Here is a 19,445-nt window from a genome sequence, read left to right as displayed (position 1 = left end):
CCATTTCAGTTATTTCTTGAGGCCCTTTCTATGCACACAGTGAGCTGGGGTCCAGGTAAAAATCGCGTCCTGGCGTCAGCTAACACAAGAGGAGAAATTCCCGGTCAGTGATTCTTCTTGCAGAATATTTAGTGGTATAATCATTTTGGGTCTGGGATTATAAGTACTTCAAATTCCTTAGGTGTACATCCACTGAAGTACAAAAGTAAATGCATCTAGGATCAAGCATCATCTGTAGATAATACAGAAGGCTTTTAACCACAATTTTTTGGTGCTGTCTCCAAAGCAATGATCAGAGCTGACTTTGCAACTAAGCCTATCTGTGAAAGTTACATTTAACTCTCCTGTCTCAATGTTCTTCTCTTTTGAGTATAGTTTACTCTTAAGTTTTACTTTCCCGTTAAGTGTAATACCGATCCCAATGTGTTAACATTTGCTGCTGGGGCTGGTATATTTGGATCTAAAGTTCAAATACAATTGAATCATAATTGGAGAGCAAGCACTGCTCCCAGAGTGCCTGGGATTTTAAATTCACAAATACCTGCATGATTAAAAGCATCTGGCATTTTCTCCCAGAATCATAAATCCACTCTTTTTTTTTTTAATCTCTGCAGGTTTTTGGTTTTTGTCTTTCTGTCTATATGAGCTCTAAGCATGAAGTGATATGCTTAGGTATATATTATAGTGTATATTATGGTTTCCCACCAGTAGGTAGCGTACTTTGAGCATACCTGTTTTTGACGATACTGGTTCTCCCTCATCTTCTGAATCATCGGCATCATTACACTGGTCTAGCGATGTGTAAGTTGTTGGAGATTCGGCCAAATCTCCAACGCCGCTCGACTGACTAAAGCATTGTCATGCAATCTAGTGCAAAAACAGTCAAACCAATTAAGTTTCCAATCATCTGGTTTCTAGTTTCACAAGATTTTCCTATCAAGTGAATTGGTGCATTTCAAAATAAATAGGCTTCCTTTGTAATTTTTACCTGATTCACATTTGTTATTTCAAGGATTCACTTCATAAGAAAAAAAATGTAGTACAGAAAAGAGTCATCTCTAATATTAAGCAATGTATTCATTCTGTAAATACATTTCAAGAACAAATTACAGGCAGTACTGGACAGTGGAGAGAAATGTAGTGGACAAAGAATCCACCATCCATACCATATGGAGCCTATGATCCGGTGGAATTCACAGAAAGATAAAAAGGTGTTTCACACACAGAGCAGAAATCAATGGGTATGGGTGCCCTTGGCCCCAAAGGGCGACTGTGAAGGGTGTGTGTGTGTGTGTGTGTGTGTGTGTACATATTTATATATTTTTAAATTTTTATGTCTGGTGTTTTTTCAGGGTTCAGAATTTATAATGTTGAAATAACAAGATCAAAACTCTTGACCCATCATCTAAAACTCCCTTTTCACAAAATCCACATTCTAAGGCATATTTCAAAGCTTCATAACATGCTATTATAACAGTACTCACCTTTGCATACATTGTAATGTGACTATTTTAATTTTGCTGCTGCCTACACTAATCACCTTTTTAAATTCTTTCTTTCCAAGCATAATGTCAATTTTATAAAAAGTTGATTTTATAGAAACATCCTGCCGTACACATGATCTGTCCTATGCGCCATGGTATTAGTTTTCAGTTCACAGGTGCATGAAAAATTAAAATACGGCTGAATGATGTACCTACCACCTTCAACCTATGTAATTTTAAGTAATTGCTTATTTCCAATTATGACATTTTATGTGGGAGACTTATTCAATAAAGCAGCTAATTACAATAATTACACTACACCTTTCCAGCAGAAATGACATTCATCAAGCCCTGTTCATTGGGCCATGGTTTTGTGCTTTATGGTCATATGTTTTTATAAATGCATTTCCATTTATTGTCAGCCTGTTAATATTTGAAAAATGAAAAAAGGAAAAACATGACTCTCAAACTTTTTCTCAGTTACAAACAGAAATACGTTGTTAACAACTCCAAATCAGAAAAAGTGAGCTGAATACTTAGAATAGCTATGGTTTTCTGTCTCAAGTAAATACTAATGGCTTCATTTTGAAGGAGGTTACCAGAGAATACAGGTGTTCAGACTAAGCACAGCAGCATTCCAAAGGAAGCTACTATTCCCTGATAGTCTAGGGTTACTCCCTGGTGGTTGAATAAATGAATTAATATTCTACTTAATTGAAAGTTGTGATGGATCCCAGATTTCAGCAATCAGTAAATGTAAAATATAAATACTCTTATCATACTGGTATTAATAGGTGAGAAAAGTTATTGATCTCCTTTCGTGCTTCAGGGTCATTATTCTGAAAATCAGGTATGCATATACGTACGGAACAAAGGAAAAACGTGCTAGTTTAGATCTTGCATAAGATTTGGGATAAGAGCAAGTTATATGTATAAACCAAACCTTTCATGTCAAATAAACAGCATTGTATTACAGTATAGTTTGGAAAATCCTTTTTTTATACTGTTAAGCCTTGTGACATTTTAGATACACATGTTTAGTGATGAGATTTGAACATTGAGCTATATAATCTAGACTTAATTATAATATTTTAATTTATAATTTGAGTGACCTAAACAACATAATTTCTATGATTGTCAGATTTCTCACCTGTGAAAAAGAGATAATAACACATACCTATGAGTATTAATTTGAAAATTAAATTACAAATATTTGTAAGACACCTTAGCACACGATCAAAGAGCCAAGAAAATTAATAAGGATTTAGGATATTTGAAATACACAGTTGACTAGCTTCCTGTAGTGGGCATTTATACAATTCTTCATTTAGCGACTTGAGAACATTCTTTTTTTTTTTTAATTTTCTATTTATTTATTTTTTTGGAGAGAGAGAGAGAGAGCATGAGTGGGGGATGGCAGAAGAGAGGGAGACACAGAATCAAAAGCAGGCTCCAGACTCTGAGCTGTCCACACAGAGCCCGACATGGGGCTCGAAGTCACCAGCTCAGATCATGACCTGAGCAGAAGTTGGACACTTAACTGACTGAGCCACCCAGGCGCTCCAAGAGCACATATTTTGATTGAGGCACACCTAAATGATTTACAAAACATGACCACTTACATACCAGAAAGGAATTCTAAACATGAACCAAATCACTATGCTAGAGAAGACATTATTTAACAGAAGTGTAATAAGGTTAGAAACTAAATAACAACCAGAAAACACCAACACTTTTCAAAATTTAAAAATCACTTTTAAATAATTTAGACAGCATAGAAGAAACCACATGGAAATAAAAAGTTTCTAGAACTGAAAACTAGTAAACACTGTGTAGATTGAACCTATGAGAAGCAACCAAAGGCATTTTTAGAGGGAAAGTTATACCCTTGAGTGCATATTTAGAAAATAATAGAGGCTGGCACTAATCATCCAAATATTTAACTCAAGAATTTATTAAAATACCAACCAAGAAAACATTAAGACAGTGGGAGGGGAAAATAAGTATATTTTAATCAAATAGGGGGAAAAGAAGCAATAAGTAATATTAGTAAAACTAACATTTTGTTCTTTGAAAAGACAAATAAAAATGATAAATCTGCATTAAAATTCAACAAAAAATATGTAAGGAGTCTTCCGGCATAATGATAGAAGCATTGGCATAGTTTTCTTAATCTCCTTGAATTAAGTAAATAGAATACCTAGATAACATGAAAGTAAATAGAATACCTAGATAACAACCATAGACAATATTTACAACAAAATTAGGTAATCCACAAACCACAAGTCAAAGCAGCTGTAGACAAAACAATAGCCACATGGTTTGCAAGGTGACTTGGTCTGTTTGGAATGCTACAACACATACCACAGACTGGGTGACTTCAACAACAAGCGTTTATCCCTCAGAGCTCTGGAGGCTGGAAAGCCTAAGATCGAGGCGTCAGCAGATTTGGTGTCTGGTTCTTCTTCCTGGTTCACAGATGACTGCCTTCTGGCTGCATGTTCATATGACAGAAAGAGGGAGGGCTCTGGTCTCTTCCTCTTCTTATGAGGGCACAAATGCCATCATGGGGCGCTATCCTCATGACCTCCTCTAAACATAGGTACTTCTCAGAGACCCCTTCTCCTCATGTCTTCACACTGGGGGGCTAGAGCTTCAACACATGAATTTGGGGTATAACACATAGTATTGGTGCTGTTGGGGAGGAAGCCAAGTTAGTTACAGGGCATGTAATGTCTTTGAGACTGGACCACACCTGCCTAGCTCCACACAAAGAAAAACATCCAGGAGTGGAAACAAACTTGACAGGCCAGTGACAAGAGTGATGAGGGGAAAAGTAGATCCAGATAAACTTGGTGGTGTCTGCTCCCTATAACAAAGCCAAGAAATCTCAGAAAGAAGGCTGCCATATGGTTCACTATGTTAAAACCACAGAAGAAGACACTCTGAAGCTAGAAGGAAATACTAAGGTGTTCAGGAAAACTGTGTGTAAGCATGAGCAATGGAAATTTATCACAGCCAAATTCCCTACAAGAATTGTAAGAGACAAAGAATAAGGAACAGAATACTGTCCCAATAGAGTGAAACTTACCCTAAAGACCTACCTACCAATGGCTCAAACTGTAGCATTATATGGGAAAATGAGTTAAAAGACATATGGGGATGGAACCGGAGGGTATTATGCTAAGCGAGATAAGTCAATCAGAGAAAGACAGATATCATATGACTTCGCTCATATGTGGAATTTAAGATACAGAACAGATGAACAAAAGGGAAGGGAAGCAAAAATAATATAAAAGCAGGGAGGGGGACAAAACATGAAAGACTGTTCAATACAGAGAGCTAACTTAGGGTTGTTGGAAGGGCTGTCGGGGGGATGGGCTAAATGGGTAAGGGGCATTAGGGAGGACACTTGTTGGATGAGCACTGGGCGTTATACATAGGGGATGAATCACCGGAATATACTCCTGAAATCATTATTGCACTATATGCTAACTAACTTGGGTGTAAATTATAAATAAATAAATAAATAAATAAATAAATAAATAAATAAATAAAATTTAAAAAGACATACAGATTACATAAGACTAGAATAGCAACAAAAGTAAGAAATTCATACATAAGGTGCTAGAATTCAGGAAAGAAGTACAGTTGACTCTTCAACAATATGAATTTGAGCTGTGCACATCCACTTACGTGCAGATTTTTTGATAAATGCAGCACAGTACTATCTGTAAATGTATTTTCCTTATGCTTTTAATAACATTTTCTTTTGTCTAGCTTGCTTTATTGTAATAATACAGTATATAATACATATGGCATACAAAATAATGTGTTAGTTGACTGTGTTATTGGTAAGGTGTCCAGTCAACAGTAGGCTGTTAGCAGTTAAGTTTGGGGGGGGGGGGGCAGTCAAAGGTTATGTGTGTGTTTTCAACTGAATGGAGTGTCAGTGCCCCTAACCCCTGCATTGGTCAAGGGTCAACTATATTAGTAAAAGCAATGAAGACTAAACTAGGCAGAACATAAAGTGATTACATACATCAGATGATGCCTTTAGAAAGCTAGGAAGTAAAAAAGAGGAAATTTGAAGACATCAAAAAGAAATGAAGAAAGAAATGAAAATGATTTGAAAGAAACTGACAAATCAAAGAATTTCATTGAAGGTCCCAGATCTGTATTATAAAGATCCTGAAAGAAGAAAACAAAAGCCATAGCACAGAACAGCATTAAACTTTTCTGAAATGTAAAAAGATTTGAAGCTATATATTGGAACTGAAAACATCAATAACAAATGACCAAAAATAAGACATATAGCAGACAAATTACAGGACTTAAAAAATTATATATACATATATATTTAATATATTATTTTATTATAATTAATTATTACATTATATATTTTTATGTATTATATATTTTATATCATTATATTATAATTAGTATTATAATTATAATATAATAATATAATGTAATAACTTAAAATTATATATACATATATATGTTTAACATATGTCTTTAATGTATCACTCTTAACTGTAGAGAACTAAGGGGTACTGGAGAGGAGGTGGTTGGGGGATGGGCATTAAAGGAGGGTGTAATAAGCACTGGGTGTTATATGTAAGTGATGGATCATTAAATTCTACTTCTGAAACCAATATTCCACTACATGTTAACTAACTGGAACTTGAAAACTTAAAACCAATAATAATAATAATATAATAATAAAAGAAAACAAAAATAGGTATCAGCTCAAAATGAACAAGTGACTTATAAAGGGAAGAACATTTGATTACCATCAGACTTTTTGGCAGGAATGCTTTATGTCAGAAGAAATTAGAATCACATATATAGGATACCCAGAAAAAGAATATGTCATCCAGCTTTCTTATGTCTAGGAAAACCGCCTCTCAAGTTTAAAGGAGAAAAGAAAACAACTACTATTAAGATGTAAGAATGTAAGTAATGTTGTTCCTATGAGTTCCTATGAGTTCCTTTCCTGAGGAAATTACTAAAAAACATGCTTCAAACAACCAAAATGAATTCCAAAAATGACTCTAAGACATTAACATAAGAACAGGTGGCAAACATTCTTAAACTGTGTATGACTAACTAGGACCACATGAGGATTAAAATAAAGAGAAAAATATGCAATATCTATTTGCTCTGCTAATATGAGTATAGTACAAGTGTACAAATGAAAGGAAAATGGGAAGAATGTATGCATTTTTTAAATATCCATTAGTTGTATTGTGTTAAATAGGTATTGTAATGCTAAGACTAGTGCCTATGAAATGTGAAATAAAAATAATGAGTAATTGGCAGATAGTCTAATGTCTGTTATCTCTGTATATTTGATAATCAAGAGTTTTGATGTGGGATGGGAGGATACAGAAACAGAAGAGATACAGATGTCATATGGAAGAGATTAGGTAAAAGTGCAGAGTCCTGAATTTAAATAGAAAATATCAGAATAAAATCAGGCAAAGCCCTCGAAACAGTGACCCACTCAGTAGCGAAGAGTATCACTAAATTGTGTTCTTGAAACCCATTTCTCAATAAATAAACGAAGGCTTTTTGGAGAAAAATGGTAATTTGGAATAGGAAGCATATACAAGATGAGCTAGGGATATCTGGCCATACTAATAACAGGGAAGCTTAGACAAAGACTACTAAAGTCAGGCCAAAAGAACCCATGAGCCATTTTGAAAAATCTCCCAATGCTCTTTGACTTCACATGAGGATAATGATTGTAATGAATTGAAACCAAATATATTTAAGTCCTTAAGTCAATAATGACATTTTTATTTATTTTTTTTAAAAAATTTTTTAATGTTTATTTATTATTGAAAGTCAGAGAGAGTCAGAGCTTGAGCAGGGGAGGGGCAGAGGGAAAGGGAGACACAGAATCTGAGGCAGGCTCCAGGCTCTGAGCTGTCAGCACAGAGCCCGATGCGGGGCTCGAACTCAAAAACTGCGAGATCATGACCTGAGCCGAAGTTGGACGCTTAACCGATGGAGCCACCCAGGTGCCCCAATAATGACATTTTGAAACTACTAATTGGTCACCTTCAGAGGATGATAGAAAACCAATTAATTACATAAAAAATGAATAAGTAAAGGTAAAGAATCAACATTTACTTTGCCTTTTCCATATGAACTGTACTAATGAGTAACCAAATAGTGCATGAGAGGAAGTACTTCATTATAAAGGTGTTCCAACTAAAAAATGAGAAAGAAGTGTCAATTTTAGAAACTGAATGAATCAACGATCTAAGCAATAGACATCAATACTACTAACATCACAAAAAGAGGAACAATCATTGTGTGCCTTCTGATGAAAAGCTACACCACCACCTGTGGTCTTGCCAAAACCATCAAGTATGAGCCAGATGAGACTCTGGGTCCAACTACCAATTTGCAAGAGGTATAGAAGACAGAGGAGCATGTGAACTATGGCATGAATGTGCACTTGGGAAAATCCACACTCCTGGAAGCTCCAGGTGACATGCCCCCGGTCCTTCAACTATGGTTGGGGGAGGGGGGCGGCAGGCAGGAGGTGTACCTGTAGCTTAAAAGATGTTAAAGAAATTGCCAGAAAATCAGCGAGATCCATCCATTGCTGTGTCCTTCAGCTCCGAATTATTCAACCACAAATAACTGCAAATTTGAACCTCCTGAATTTCACGTTAAAGTGCATAGTTCTGAAAATACCTTTTAAATTAAAATTTTAAGACAAAAAAAATCTCTGTGCTGCTTGAACATTTAATTTTTGTTAAGTTTATTTATTTTGAGAGAAAGAAAGAGTGCATGCACAAGAGGGGCAGAAAAAGAGAGGGAGAGAGAGAGAATCCCAAGCAGGCTCCACACCGTCAGTGCAGTGCAGAGCCCAATGTGGGGCTCGAACTCACAAACCCTAAGACCATGACCTGAGCCAAAATCAAGAGTTGGATACTCAACTGACTGAGCCACCCAGGTGTCTCTTGTTTGAATGTTTAAATGTATTTTTGATAATTCAGTCAGAGAATGTTTGTCTTCTGGAGTTGGATGTACTAGATTTACAAACAAAAGAAAACCACCAAAAAGGGCTTTTTCAACTAATCTTTTATTTTCTTCAGTGCAGACTCCGTGTAATGTCATCCATACCCTTCCCTTTAAGTCCTACATGTCTGATGTGTTTACATCCAGAAGAAACATTTACTGGCACCTGCCTTACCTGTAATTTAAACTTCAGGTCTAAAATTACTTATCCTGAACTTGATTTCTGTATTCCTTATTTTGATCATTTCAGGTGACTGTCAGTATCTTTTGGAGCCAGAAGAGGGCACTGCAGAGCAGCATAGCTCTGAATACTTGGGACAAGCAGACAGTGTCCTTTGCAGAAAAAAAAAATGTGCAAAGCTCTACTACAGAAATAACAAAAAGGGGAGGGGTACTAGATAATCACTATAGGCTTTCTTTATTTACTAGAAAAAAAGAACCGTTAAAATATATAACTAAATACATATCTGGGCTATCATATATGTTTAGATAGAGATAGATGACAGATAGATATAGATGCCAATGTTTCTTCTTTTAAAACATCCTGAAGCTAGAGGTAGCTGGCTGGCTGGCTGGCTGGCTCAGTGGGTGCAGCTTGGGACTCTTGATCTCGGGGTCATGAGTTTGAGCCCTATGTTGGGCATAGAGCTTACTTAAAAAATCAGCCAATCGATCAATCAGTAGATCCTGAGGCTGAATCTGAAGTTCTATTAGAGTATTTATTCTTTTGCTACCTCTGCTGTTAAAGAATCAGTTCTCAGGAAGTTCCTCGTACAGATTAATAGTGTATTTTACTTTAACTAGTTCGGGTTTAGGACAAAGGAGATCCAGCAGCCCTTTAGCAATCTTAGACGGCACAGAAATAATTTTGGAATCAATATAATAAACATTATCCACAGTTTCTGCAAAGGTTTTTTTCTAACATGAAGAACTCTGTGTTAAGTGTCAGCTGCTCAATTACAGGGCAGTAGGTAGGTGACTGAATTCAGACCATCACCTTCACTAAGGGAAAGATGACTAAGGCATGTCAGTGTCCTTCAGAGATGAAATAAGGGGAGTGGGGTCCAGACCTCTCCCCAAACCTGCAGTCTCGGGGCCTCCGTACCCCGGGCCTTTCCCATGACAGACAATGTGTGTGCTTAGGAACCAAAGGACAAAAGCACCACCATGATGAGACCCTTCTGTCTCTGCAAATGACCTTAAATAACATTCCTTAGGGGAGTGGGGTCCAGACCTCTCCCCAAACCTGCAGTCTCGGGGCCTCCGTACCCCGGGCCTTTCCCATGACAGACAATGTGTGTGCTTAGGAACCAAAGGACAAAAGCACCACCATGATGAGACCCTTCTGTCTCTGCAAATGACCTTAAATAACATTCCTTGGGAGATAGACTGTCAGCTCTAGGAGGTTAAATCCATGCCCAAAGTCACCTCAAGGGGAGGGGAGGAGATTAAGAAAGTTTTAGGATCCATCATGGTAAACAGCCTTCCGTGCACTACCCTAAAAATGTAACTTCTGAAAAAAATGGCATCCACGCTTATTTCCTTGTGTGTACATTAACTTATTCTTCCATGAGTTCTGATGAGTAAAAAACCAATTCAGTTTTTCATTATTGAAAATATATGAGTGCTCCATCTTTCTTCATATGAGGGAAATTGCCAATGTGTTCAATGATCTTTCCCTTTATTGCAGATCTGCTGTGAAATACAAAAATTATATTGCTGGATATGGTGTTATCTAGGTTGTCAGGTGTGGCTGAAAAGACCAGTTTGTGCCTGTCACTTCCTCTCCAGCTGTGGCCATATGGACATGTCGATCGACAGTATAGTATTTGTTTATAGGCTTGTTTGTTGTAGAATGGAGCTCTGTGACTTTGTACCTGAAGTCACTATGTTGTTTAAAAGAAATTAGACAGTCTGTTTTTACTGGATACAGAGTTGTTCTGTCTCCTGCTCATTTTTTTTCCTCCCTCAAATCTGTTGGAAACACAGTATGCCTTACAGTGTTTCTTCCACCAAGCTCAGCACGTAAGCATATCATCTGCGCTGGATCTCTTTGCCCCACGCATGCATTTCCAACTGCAGTCCTTTGCTCACAGCCTCCTTTGCTATGAAAATCTGAACCATCCTTCAAGGCCTAGTGCAGTGTCCACTTCTTCAGTGACATCTTTGCTATTTCAGATACAGCTATTTGTGCCCACCCGAATCGTGCAGCCTGCTCATCTTTTCTGCTGGACACAGCAGCCAGCACCTTACTGTCTACTTTTTACTGGTAACCTCATGCATAATAGCCTTGCCTTTGTAACTAGGCTTTTCGATTCAGGTAAACAATTCTGATTTGTGGGTAAGCTGTATCTCTAATAGTCACTAATATCATACTAAGTGCTTAGAAAATCTAACCTGATATACTGATCAAGATGAGTAGGTCGTGGGGCACCTGGGTGGCTCAGTCAGTTGGTTGTCCGACTTCAGCTCAGATCATGATCTCACAGTTGGTGGGTTTGAGCCCCGTGTCGGGTTCTGTGCTGACAGCTCAGAGCCTGGAGCCTGCTTCGGATTCTGTGTCTCCCTCTCTCTCTGCCCCTCCCCCACTCGCACTCTGTCTCTCTCTGTCTATTGAAAATAAATAAATGTTTAAAAAGATGAAAAAAACAAAAAAGATGAGCAGGACGTTGTCCAAGTGTTATCTCTGGTCTGACTATTGGAGTTACCCTTCCTAGTTATTTGTTATTATGAATCTGCCTAGGTTGGCATGCTTCCCTGTTCTTTCTCTGCCCTCTGATTGCCCACTTGAGTTTCCTGCGCACCTGTCACCCCTCTGACTTCTGCAACTATCAGGCAGGACAGAGCTGAGTTTGAGGAATCTTCTGGTTTATAGGCAGCCTCCAGGATTTTGTTTATCTTAGTGCTTTTCCCTGGAATAATTTCATCATTGCTAACTAGGAAGCAACCTTGAAAGCTCATCTCATTTGTCTCCATGTCAGTGGGCAAAGCAACTCCTGAACTCATCGTTCAGATTAGTACCAAGTCACAGGCTAAGACCCTGAAACAGGGGATGCCTGGGTGGCTCAGTCAGTTAACCATCTGACTTTGGTTCAGGTCCTGATCTCACAGTTCATGGGTTCGAGCCCCATGTCAGACTCTGTGCTGACAGCTTGGAGCCTGAAACCTGCTTTGGATTCTGTGTCTCCCTCTCTCTCTCTGCCCCTCCCCTGTTTACACTCTGTGCATGTGTGTATGTGTGTGTGTGTGTGTGTGTGTGTGTGTGTGTGTGTGTGTCAAAAATAAATAAACATTAAAAAAATAAAAGAACCTGAAACAGGTGTAAAGTGGATTAGAGAACAGTTTGCTGGACGATAGCAAGAAGCAGTCCAATATTTGTCTCAATGCTACATTCTCTGGATACTGAAAAGCCTATTCAGATGTAAGACATTATTACTAATGAGCACAGCCAATGTATCACCACCATAGTTGTGACGTGTGGCCCCACAAGCTTGTTTGCATTTCTGCCCAAATAAAAGTAAAAATAGAAGGTAAAATTAAAGAATAGAATCACTCATATAATGATGCGTCAGTAAAAAAAAAATTATGTTTGATGTTTTAATACTGTTCTCTATATAATGTATGTAATTATTTGTCAGTATATTATCCCTTCACATTCCAAAACTAATAACCCACACTTACAATTTTTCAGCTTCGCAAGTCTGTCTTCAGCATCAGGGCAAGGAATCTTCTAGAAAAAGAGACTGCAGTCACTAAAATCTTAAGGTAACACCATTAAACACTGATACATATTTAACCCTAGTGGGATTATATCCAGCAAAAAAACTCTTTTCTCTTTAATGAACTAATTTTCTGAGTATCAATATACACTTTCTGCTAGAAAGTAGGTCTGGGTAACTATGTAGTTACAAATAATGTCAAATACATCATTTATATCTTTCCTGGAAAAATAATATTTTATTAGCTCAGTCATGCATTTTTCTTTTCATGCCCATACACATAAATCGTTAAGTATGAACATTTACAAAAAGATGACTATAACTTACTTTTATTCTTCCATGTTTTATTTCTTTTGTGATATATAAGGGACAAATCACAATCTAAGGGGGAAATGGTAAGCTTTTTAGAAGTAATTATGATTTATTAACCTATTAAGAGTAAATGTATTTAAAACCTATAAGAATCAAAAGCATATCCATTTTAAAATGCTTATGAAAATGTGTAATTTCAACAGTGGTTTCTTAAACCTGCCTTGATGAAGTACCAGAAAGGAAAATCAGGCTAGCTACTTAAGAGTATTTTGCAAGACTGTGTCATAACGTGAAAGAGCATGATCTTTATAACAATGCACGAGCATTCGGAATGCTATTTATGGCGCACATATTACACAGGCACATGTAACAATACAACTAAATACTGGAGGCTAGAAGAATGGCTCACAAGGTGAATGGATGAATTTATACTGGGAAGACCCTTCCCAACTTATGCTGAGAGGAAGGAGTTAGACTGTCTTCTAGTCTACCTTTGTTCTAGGAATGGTCATTAAAGAGTTTTTGCCAGAGTGTATATCACAACTTGGATGACTGTAATGAGGAAATAAGGCTAATATATATGGTTTGAGACACTATTTTGAGTTTATAACAGTACTTGAAATTTGTGTGCCAAAAACAATCCTAGTAACTAGTCAAGACAGTATTCTGGTATTCAGTCTTTTATCTGCTGACAGTTCGCGCAGATATGAGTATGTGCTGCAGTGCCTTTTATGAGAGGAGAACAATCATTTCTGGGCTTATTATGTATTATCACCACAAAATATGATGAGATGATCATAAAAGGTCTGGTTAAATAGAGAAAGGAAAGCTTTCTCAGCAAATCTCTAACAACCTGCGTCCCAATTTCAGTTTGAGTCCAATTGGCTCAATCCTGGCATTGCCACCAGATAACGTCATGGGGGGCCGGCCTTGAATGCTGCATGGTACTCCAGGGTCTTTATCAAGCTGTAACTACTATACTAGACGAATTCCTGGCAGGATCAATCCCTAGCGTCTTGAAGATGCTCCTCTGTTCACACAAGACAGACCATGCCGTGCACTGACAGGGAAGAGAATTCAGCCTCCAATCCAAAGGACCCACGAGGGGATTGTAATACTCTGAGCCTGTATTCAGAGTCTACTTACCAAATTAGGAACCAAAATGACATTACTCACCTACCCAGAGTAACTACCTTCCTGAATGTACCCTGGGGCTCCCAGAGACTTCAGAGCACAGGCAGACAGGCATCCCTGGAAGAAGTCACTTCCAGAGCCTCACCTCTCTGTGAATTTTCTTAAATTTGGTCTTCCAGTTTTTCTTTTCCACTACCTTTTCCTTATTCACCTGCTCCCAGTTTACAAAAAAAAAAAAAAAAAACCACACACACACACACACACACACACACACACACACACACAAAACACAGTGAGACTGTAATTCATGCACAAGGAAGGTGAAGCTATGGTGCGTATTGATCTGGGTTGCCAAACACAGTGACTGTTCCCACGCAAGTTTCTCCAGAAAGGGGATCCCATTGGGCAACAGCTTATTGTCTATCTAGGTGACAAGTTTTTGGAAAACCTCCTTCCAAGAATTCATCTACCTTAGGGTTAGGCCTTAGAAATAACACAGACGTTATAAGAATTAAGGTCAATACGTCAAACTGATAGTTTCTTTGGGTGCACTTACCTTTTTTCACTCATAATATAGTAGCAATGATGATAACAATAATAATAATAATAACATGTTATATGAGTTGAAAAATAAAGTCAGACTTTTTCTGACAGATTTGGCTCATCTGCTTGATTATGAAAGCTGACATCATGGTGCCCAATATCATAAAAGTGAATTTACTGGATGGATAGAACTCTCTGGTGTTTTCTCAAAGTCATATTAAAACACAGATGTAATTGTGCTAGAAATCACATCCTTTACCGCTAAATAACATTGCAGGGAGGGATTTAGCTGTTGATTTTTAAATGTGCAGAAGTGGTTTTAAAAAGAGAATATTGGTGGAGTTACCTGAGCCAAATTTTTAAGACTATTAGGGAATAGGGACGCCTTCAGTCTTGCCTAATAATTGTGTAATTTGAGGAACACCCAGACCCAGTAGCATTTTACTACAGCCCAGCATACTACAAACTGAGAGGCAACTGTAGGCTGCCAGAGCTGCTACCTGGTCAATCTCAGGAATAAGAGGCTACAATTAGAAAAAAATGAAGACTTTTTTAAGAATACAAATTTGATCTTTAGAAAAGCCATTTAGCTCTTTTTCTGTGAAAATGTTTTCCTTGTTGGTGCTACATTAGTCTCTGCAAGAATTAAGGGCAAGATGTCAAACTGACAGTTTCTTTGGGTGTATTTACCTTTTTTCATTAATTGTATAGTAGTAGTAATGATGATGACGATGATAATAATAATATATCCTATCTGCATTATAATGTAAGAAGGTCAAGAACTGATTGGGTCAATACCTATGGGTCCATGGGCATTTTTCTGTGCTATTTTTCAATGAACAACAACAACAAATGGAAAGAAAAACAAAGAAGAAGGGACAAGAGAAGTTAAAAAGAAAGAAAAGGAAAACATTTGCAGTCACTTCAGGGTAAGCAATTAAATAGGCCTACCCTATATTATGGCAGCAGATGAATGTGTTAACTAACTTTATTGGTGGCGATCACTTCACAATATATACGTACGTCAAATCATGTTGTATACCTTATATTTACACAACGTTATTTGCCAAGTATCCCTCAGTAAAGCTGGGGGAAAAAATGGCCACTCCCGTGACCCTTTGCATTTTTGAAGGAGGCTTTGAAAGAAGGAAAGGACAAGGAGGTACAGATTCTGTATCTTAATGGATGGGTCTGCCTTGATACAACAGAAAAGAAGTGCAGCAGAGACTTGTTTTAGTGCTCTGTCACTCTCGATTTTCCTAAGTCTTCTATTTTCATAGCCTTATTGTCCTTAGTTTCATCTAAGAGGTTCCTCTTCAGGGAGGTAGGCAGAAGGTTACAGGAAGACACAGAAAGAAGACCTCAGCCAAATCATTTTGGCAACAGGTGGGCATTTGTGCTGATTTGGGTGCACAGAGAGAGAAGTCACATAAACTTTAAATCCAGTGTGATTTAAGAAGATACCATGAAATATTAGTGTCTTAGAAATAACTTTTAAAAATAACAAATATTTGGGGAAAATAATACAGAACAAATCCCTGATCTAAGGTATCTCAAGACCAGGCTGTGTAAACAGGTTAATTATTTAAATCCCTGATTTTCCAGGAATTTAAAGATTGCAGGAGGTGATCCTCAGGGTCCAACTAATTCTAACGTAAGCTACTAGACTTGGTGTCACAAGGCCTGGACCAGCATCTGGCTCTGCTCCTCCATAACCTTAAGCCACTCACTTACCTGCTGCCTTTGCAGCATAGACTGCCCCAAATGGTCACCTGAATAATCTGTTGGTCAATCAGAGCAAAATTTAATACTCATCACAGTGAGGCAGACTCCCACTGCAACACTCTTAATAATACCTCACAAAAGATAGGTCAGGAGTGGATATTTGTAGGGTTTGGGGTTTGGGTTTAAGTGTAGTTAGTGATTGATACTGGGCAGAATTCTTGATGTAAGAGTTTAGACAGTTTCACAATATATACAAAACATCGAATCATTATTTTGTAATGCTGTAATGTGTGCTATAAGCTAATACAACATTATATGTCAATTATACCTCGTTTATTTTTATTTTTTTTTATTTTAGAGAAAGAATGCAAGTGGAAGAGAGGGGCAGAGGGAGAGAGAGAGAATCTTTTTTCTCTTTTTTAAAGTTTATTTTTTGAGAGAGAGCGAGCAGGGGAGGGGCAGAGAGAGAGGGAGAGAGAGAATCCCAAGCAGGCTCTGCACTGTCAGTGCGTAGCCCTATGTGGGGCTCGAACTCATGAACCGTAAGATCATGACCTGAGCTGAAGTTGGATGCTTAACCGACTGAGCTACCCAGGCGCCCTGAGAAAGGATCTTAAGCAGGCTGTGTGCTCAGCGTGGAGCCTGACACGGGGTTCAATCCCACAACCCTGGGATCATGACCTGAGCAGAAATCAAGAGTGAGTCACTTAACTGACTGAACCACCCAGGTGCCCTGATATACCTCAATTAAAAAAAAAAAAAAAAGAGTGTAGGACTCTCCCGGATACACAAGTAACAAGTACGTGTTATGGACAGGAACCATTACTTTTCTGGGGAGGGCGGCACTGGGAGTGGGGCACTTTAGAGAGGACATCCCTTTGCCACTCTGTGCCCCAGTGTTCTTTCCACCCCCTCTGGCTCCACCTTTCATTTGTCAGTTGTTCAGTGGAGTTTGCATGTCTGTTTTTCACTTTCCTTCCTGATGTGGGGTGATTTCTGAAAAGAAAGAAATCAGTGGTGAGTTTCTGCTGTCCTCTTCACTCCAGAAATCAATTCTATTCTGCCCTTGGATTTTTAGCCATATACATGTATTACCTTTAAAAATAAATACAACTAATTTTTATTTATTTTATTTTTTATTTTTTAATGTTTTTATTTATTTTTGAGACAGAGACAGAGCATGAGCAGGGGAGGGGCAGAGAGAGAGGGAGACACAGAATCTGAAGCAGGCTCCAGGCTCTGAGCTGTCAGCACAGAGCCCAACGTGGGGCCTGAACTCAGAGACTGGAAGATCATGACCTGAGCCGAATTCGGACGCCCAACCAACTGAGCTACCCAGGCACCCCAATACAACTAATTTTTAGAAACAGTATTTAAAAAAACAATGTTTAGGGTTGATGGACCCCGCTGGGCAGGGTCTTGGCCTGAGTGTTGATGAGTACCTATTATTTTTAGGTGATTGGTTTGACCAGTTGAGTGACATATTATGTAGAGACAGGGCTGGTCCATTAGCCCATAACTCAGACGAATGGATTTTCAGAAAGTTCCTGAAGCTAACAATGAAATTACTTATTGGTTAACGGCCTTACAGTCTGAGACAGGAAATTCCTGGAGTGAATAGTAAAGTCATATTGATGGAGAGGCCTGAGTTCTTAGTACTGATAATTAAGCTGCGGGGCTGCCCGGGTCTCAGTTCTCAGGGGATCCATGTTTCCGTTTGAAACAGGATCCACGTTATTCCAGAAAAAAAGTATGCTCTACACCTTTACTATGAACAGGAAATTCAAGCTGACAAAGGGAAAAGTCAGAGAGAAAGGGGCCCAGAGTCTGAGGTATTTGAATCATTGGAGTCACCAGTGCCGTCTCCGCATAGTCATCTCTAATTTTTTCATTTGTGTTCTCCTAGGTAGTATTTTTGAAAATTAATCTATGTTGTAAGAAATAGAAAGGAACTTCTCCATATTTGTGGGAACTCTGTGAAAGAGACAGAAGTGGGGCATTTTTACAGAACTTGAGAATACGGTCCCTTGCTTGCCTGCAGGAGATTCACTGGGCACAAATGGGCATCTGTATTCTCTCTCTCTCTCTCTCTCTCTCTCTCTCTCTCTCTTTATTTTCAAGACTTATCTGGAGAGGATTGCAAGAAAGAGGATGTTCCACCACCTAAACTGTAAAATCCAGGGTTGCTGTTAAATTCACTCTGTTTTGACTTCGTCTGTACTGTTCAGCTCCACTAAAGAAAGCTTCCTTCAAAAAGCAGTGACCTTTTCACTACATCAGAAGATATCAAAACAAATAGCAGTGTGCTTTCAAAAGCGTCGCTGCCTCTACTGAGATTTCTCTAATTCAGAGCCCTGAAATTGAGCAAAAATGCATTATCATTCCTGCTAGGCTGAATGCATAGAGAAATGTCAGAAAAAAATAATTAAACATTTTATATTACTTTAGAATATTCCATCCCTTTGTGGTTTTCCATCAGTAATTCACTAGTTAGGAAGTGTCTTTATAACCTTTTTTGAAATATCAGTCTAGCATAGTATTTGAATTCTGATATTTGGATCTACAACCAAATCTTCCTTGCCGTGCACTCATATTAATAATTCTTTAAAGTCTAAGGAATAGCCTTTAGTTGAATGCTACTTACTCCAAAAAAATTTTAAGTCTATTTAATGACATATGTGGGGTTATTTTTTCTCTAAGAGAATCATTTTTATTGACTACAAATACAATTGCTATACTACTTAAATATAAATAAAATCAGAACACATTTGTTAGGAAATAGTTTTTCAAATGACATTAGCTGGATTTTCTTCTGGAAGGAAAGGACTTGCTCATTCAAGAAATACTTCTGCTGCATCTTCTATGCGCCAGGCATTTTCCGAGATACTGGACACATAGATTATTCCCTCAAAGAGTTCATATTTGCCCTGAGCACATGATTATGACACTAGTCAGATGGAAGAGTCTTCAGTAATATCTCTAGTTCTGTGAACACAACTGTGACGAGAAAATTCATACAGAGCATAGTGATGGTTCCCTTACTGAGTGACTTTAATAATTGAAATCATTTATCTAAAATGTCTCATAAAATAAAGTGTTTTGTCCCCTAAACTATGTTTACATTATGCCATGAAAATGCCTTCCCAACATAAAGATAGAGGAGTAGGAAAAGGGAAATGGGAAAAGAATGAATAGTGAATATTTTTTAAGACCCACATATGATGCTAAGATCTTACACATATTATCTCAGTCAATCTGTACAATACACCTATTTAGGAAAAATACTATCATTACCCCTATGTTATGCGTGACAAAACTGAGTCTTAGACTGGGTAAGTACTTTCTCCCAAGATCACATACCATAGAAATGGTCTTGGGTATCACATCGATACCAACTACAATCTGATTTCCCAATTAGGCAGCCATATTTATGTGTCCTCAACAACTTATGAAACTAATCTCTCCCGTTTACTGGAAGATGACTGTG

The 19,445-nt window shown here is 37.9% G+C and overlaps 1 protein-coding gene across 4 annotated transcripts in view; it reads left to right on the top strand.

Annotated features, from left to right (window-relative positions):
* The window catches only part of NALCN (sodium leak channel, non-selective), a 289,974-nt gene that overhangs the window by 209,401 nt on the left and 61,128 nt on the right, over positions 1-19,445 (top strand). For all 4 annotated transcript variants that reach the window (XM_042929986.1, XM_042930009.1, XM_042930002.1 and 1 more), the window contains one exon: positions 12,217-12,290. In XM_042929986.1, coding sequence (XP_042785920.1) covers positions 12,217-12,290 — 74 coding nt within the window. The remainder of the gene's footprint in view (positions 1-12,216; positions 12,291-19,445) is intronic.

This window comes from Panthera leo, chromosome A1, assembly GCF_018350215.1.
Source record: "Panthera leo isolate Ple1 chromosome A1, P.leo_Ple1_pat1.1, whole genome shotgun sequence".
NCBI lineage: Eukaryota > Metazoa > Chordata > Mammalia > Carnivora > Felidae > Panthera > Panthera leo.
The sequence above is the reverse complement of the archived record's forward strand: the minus strand, read 5'-3'. Positions and strand labels throughout refer to the sequence as shown.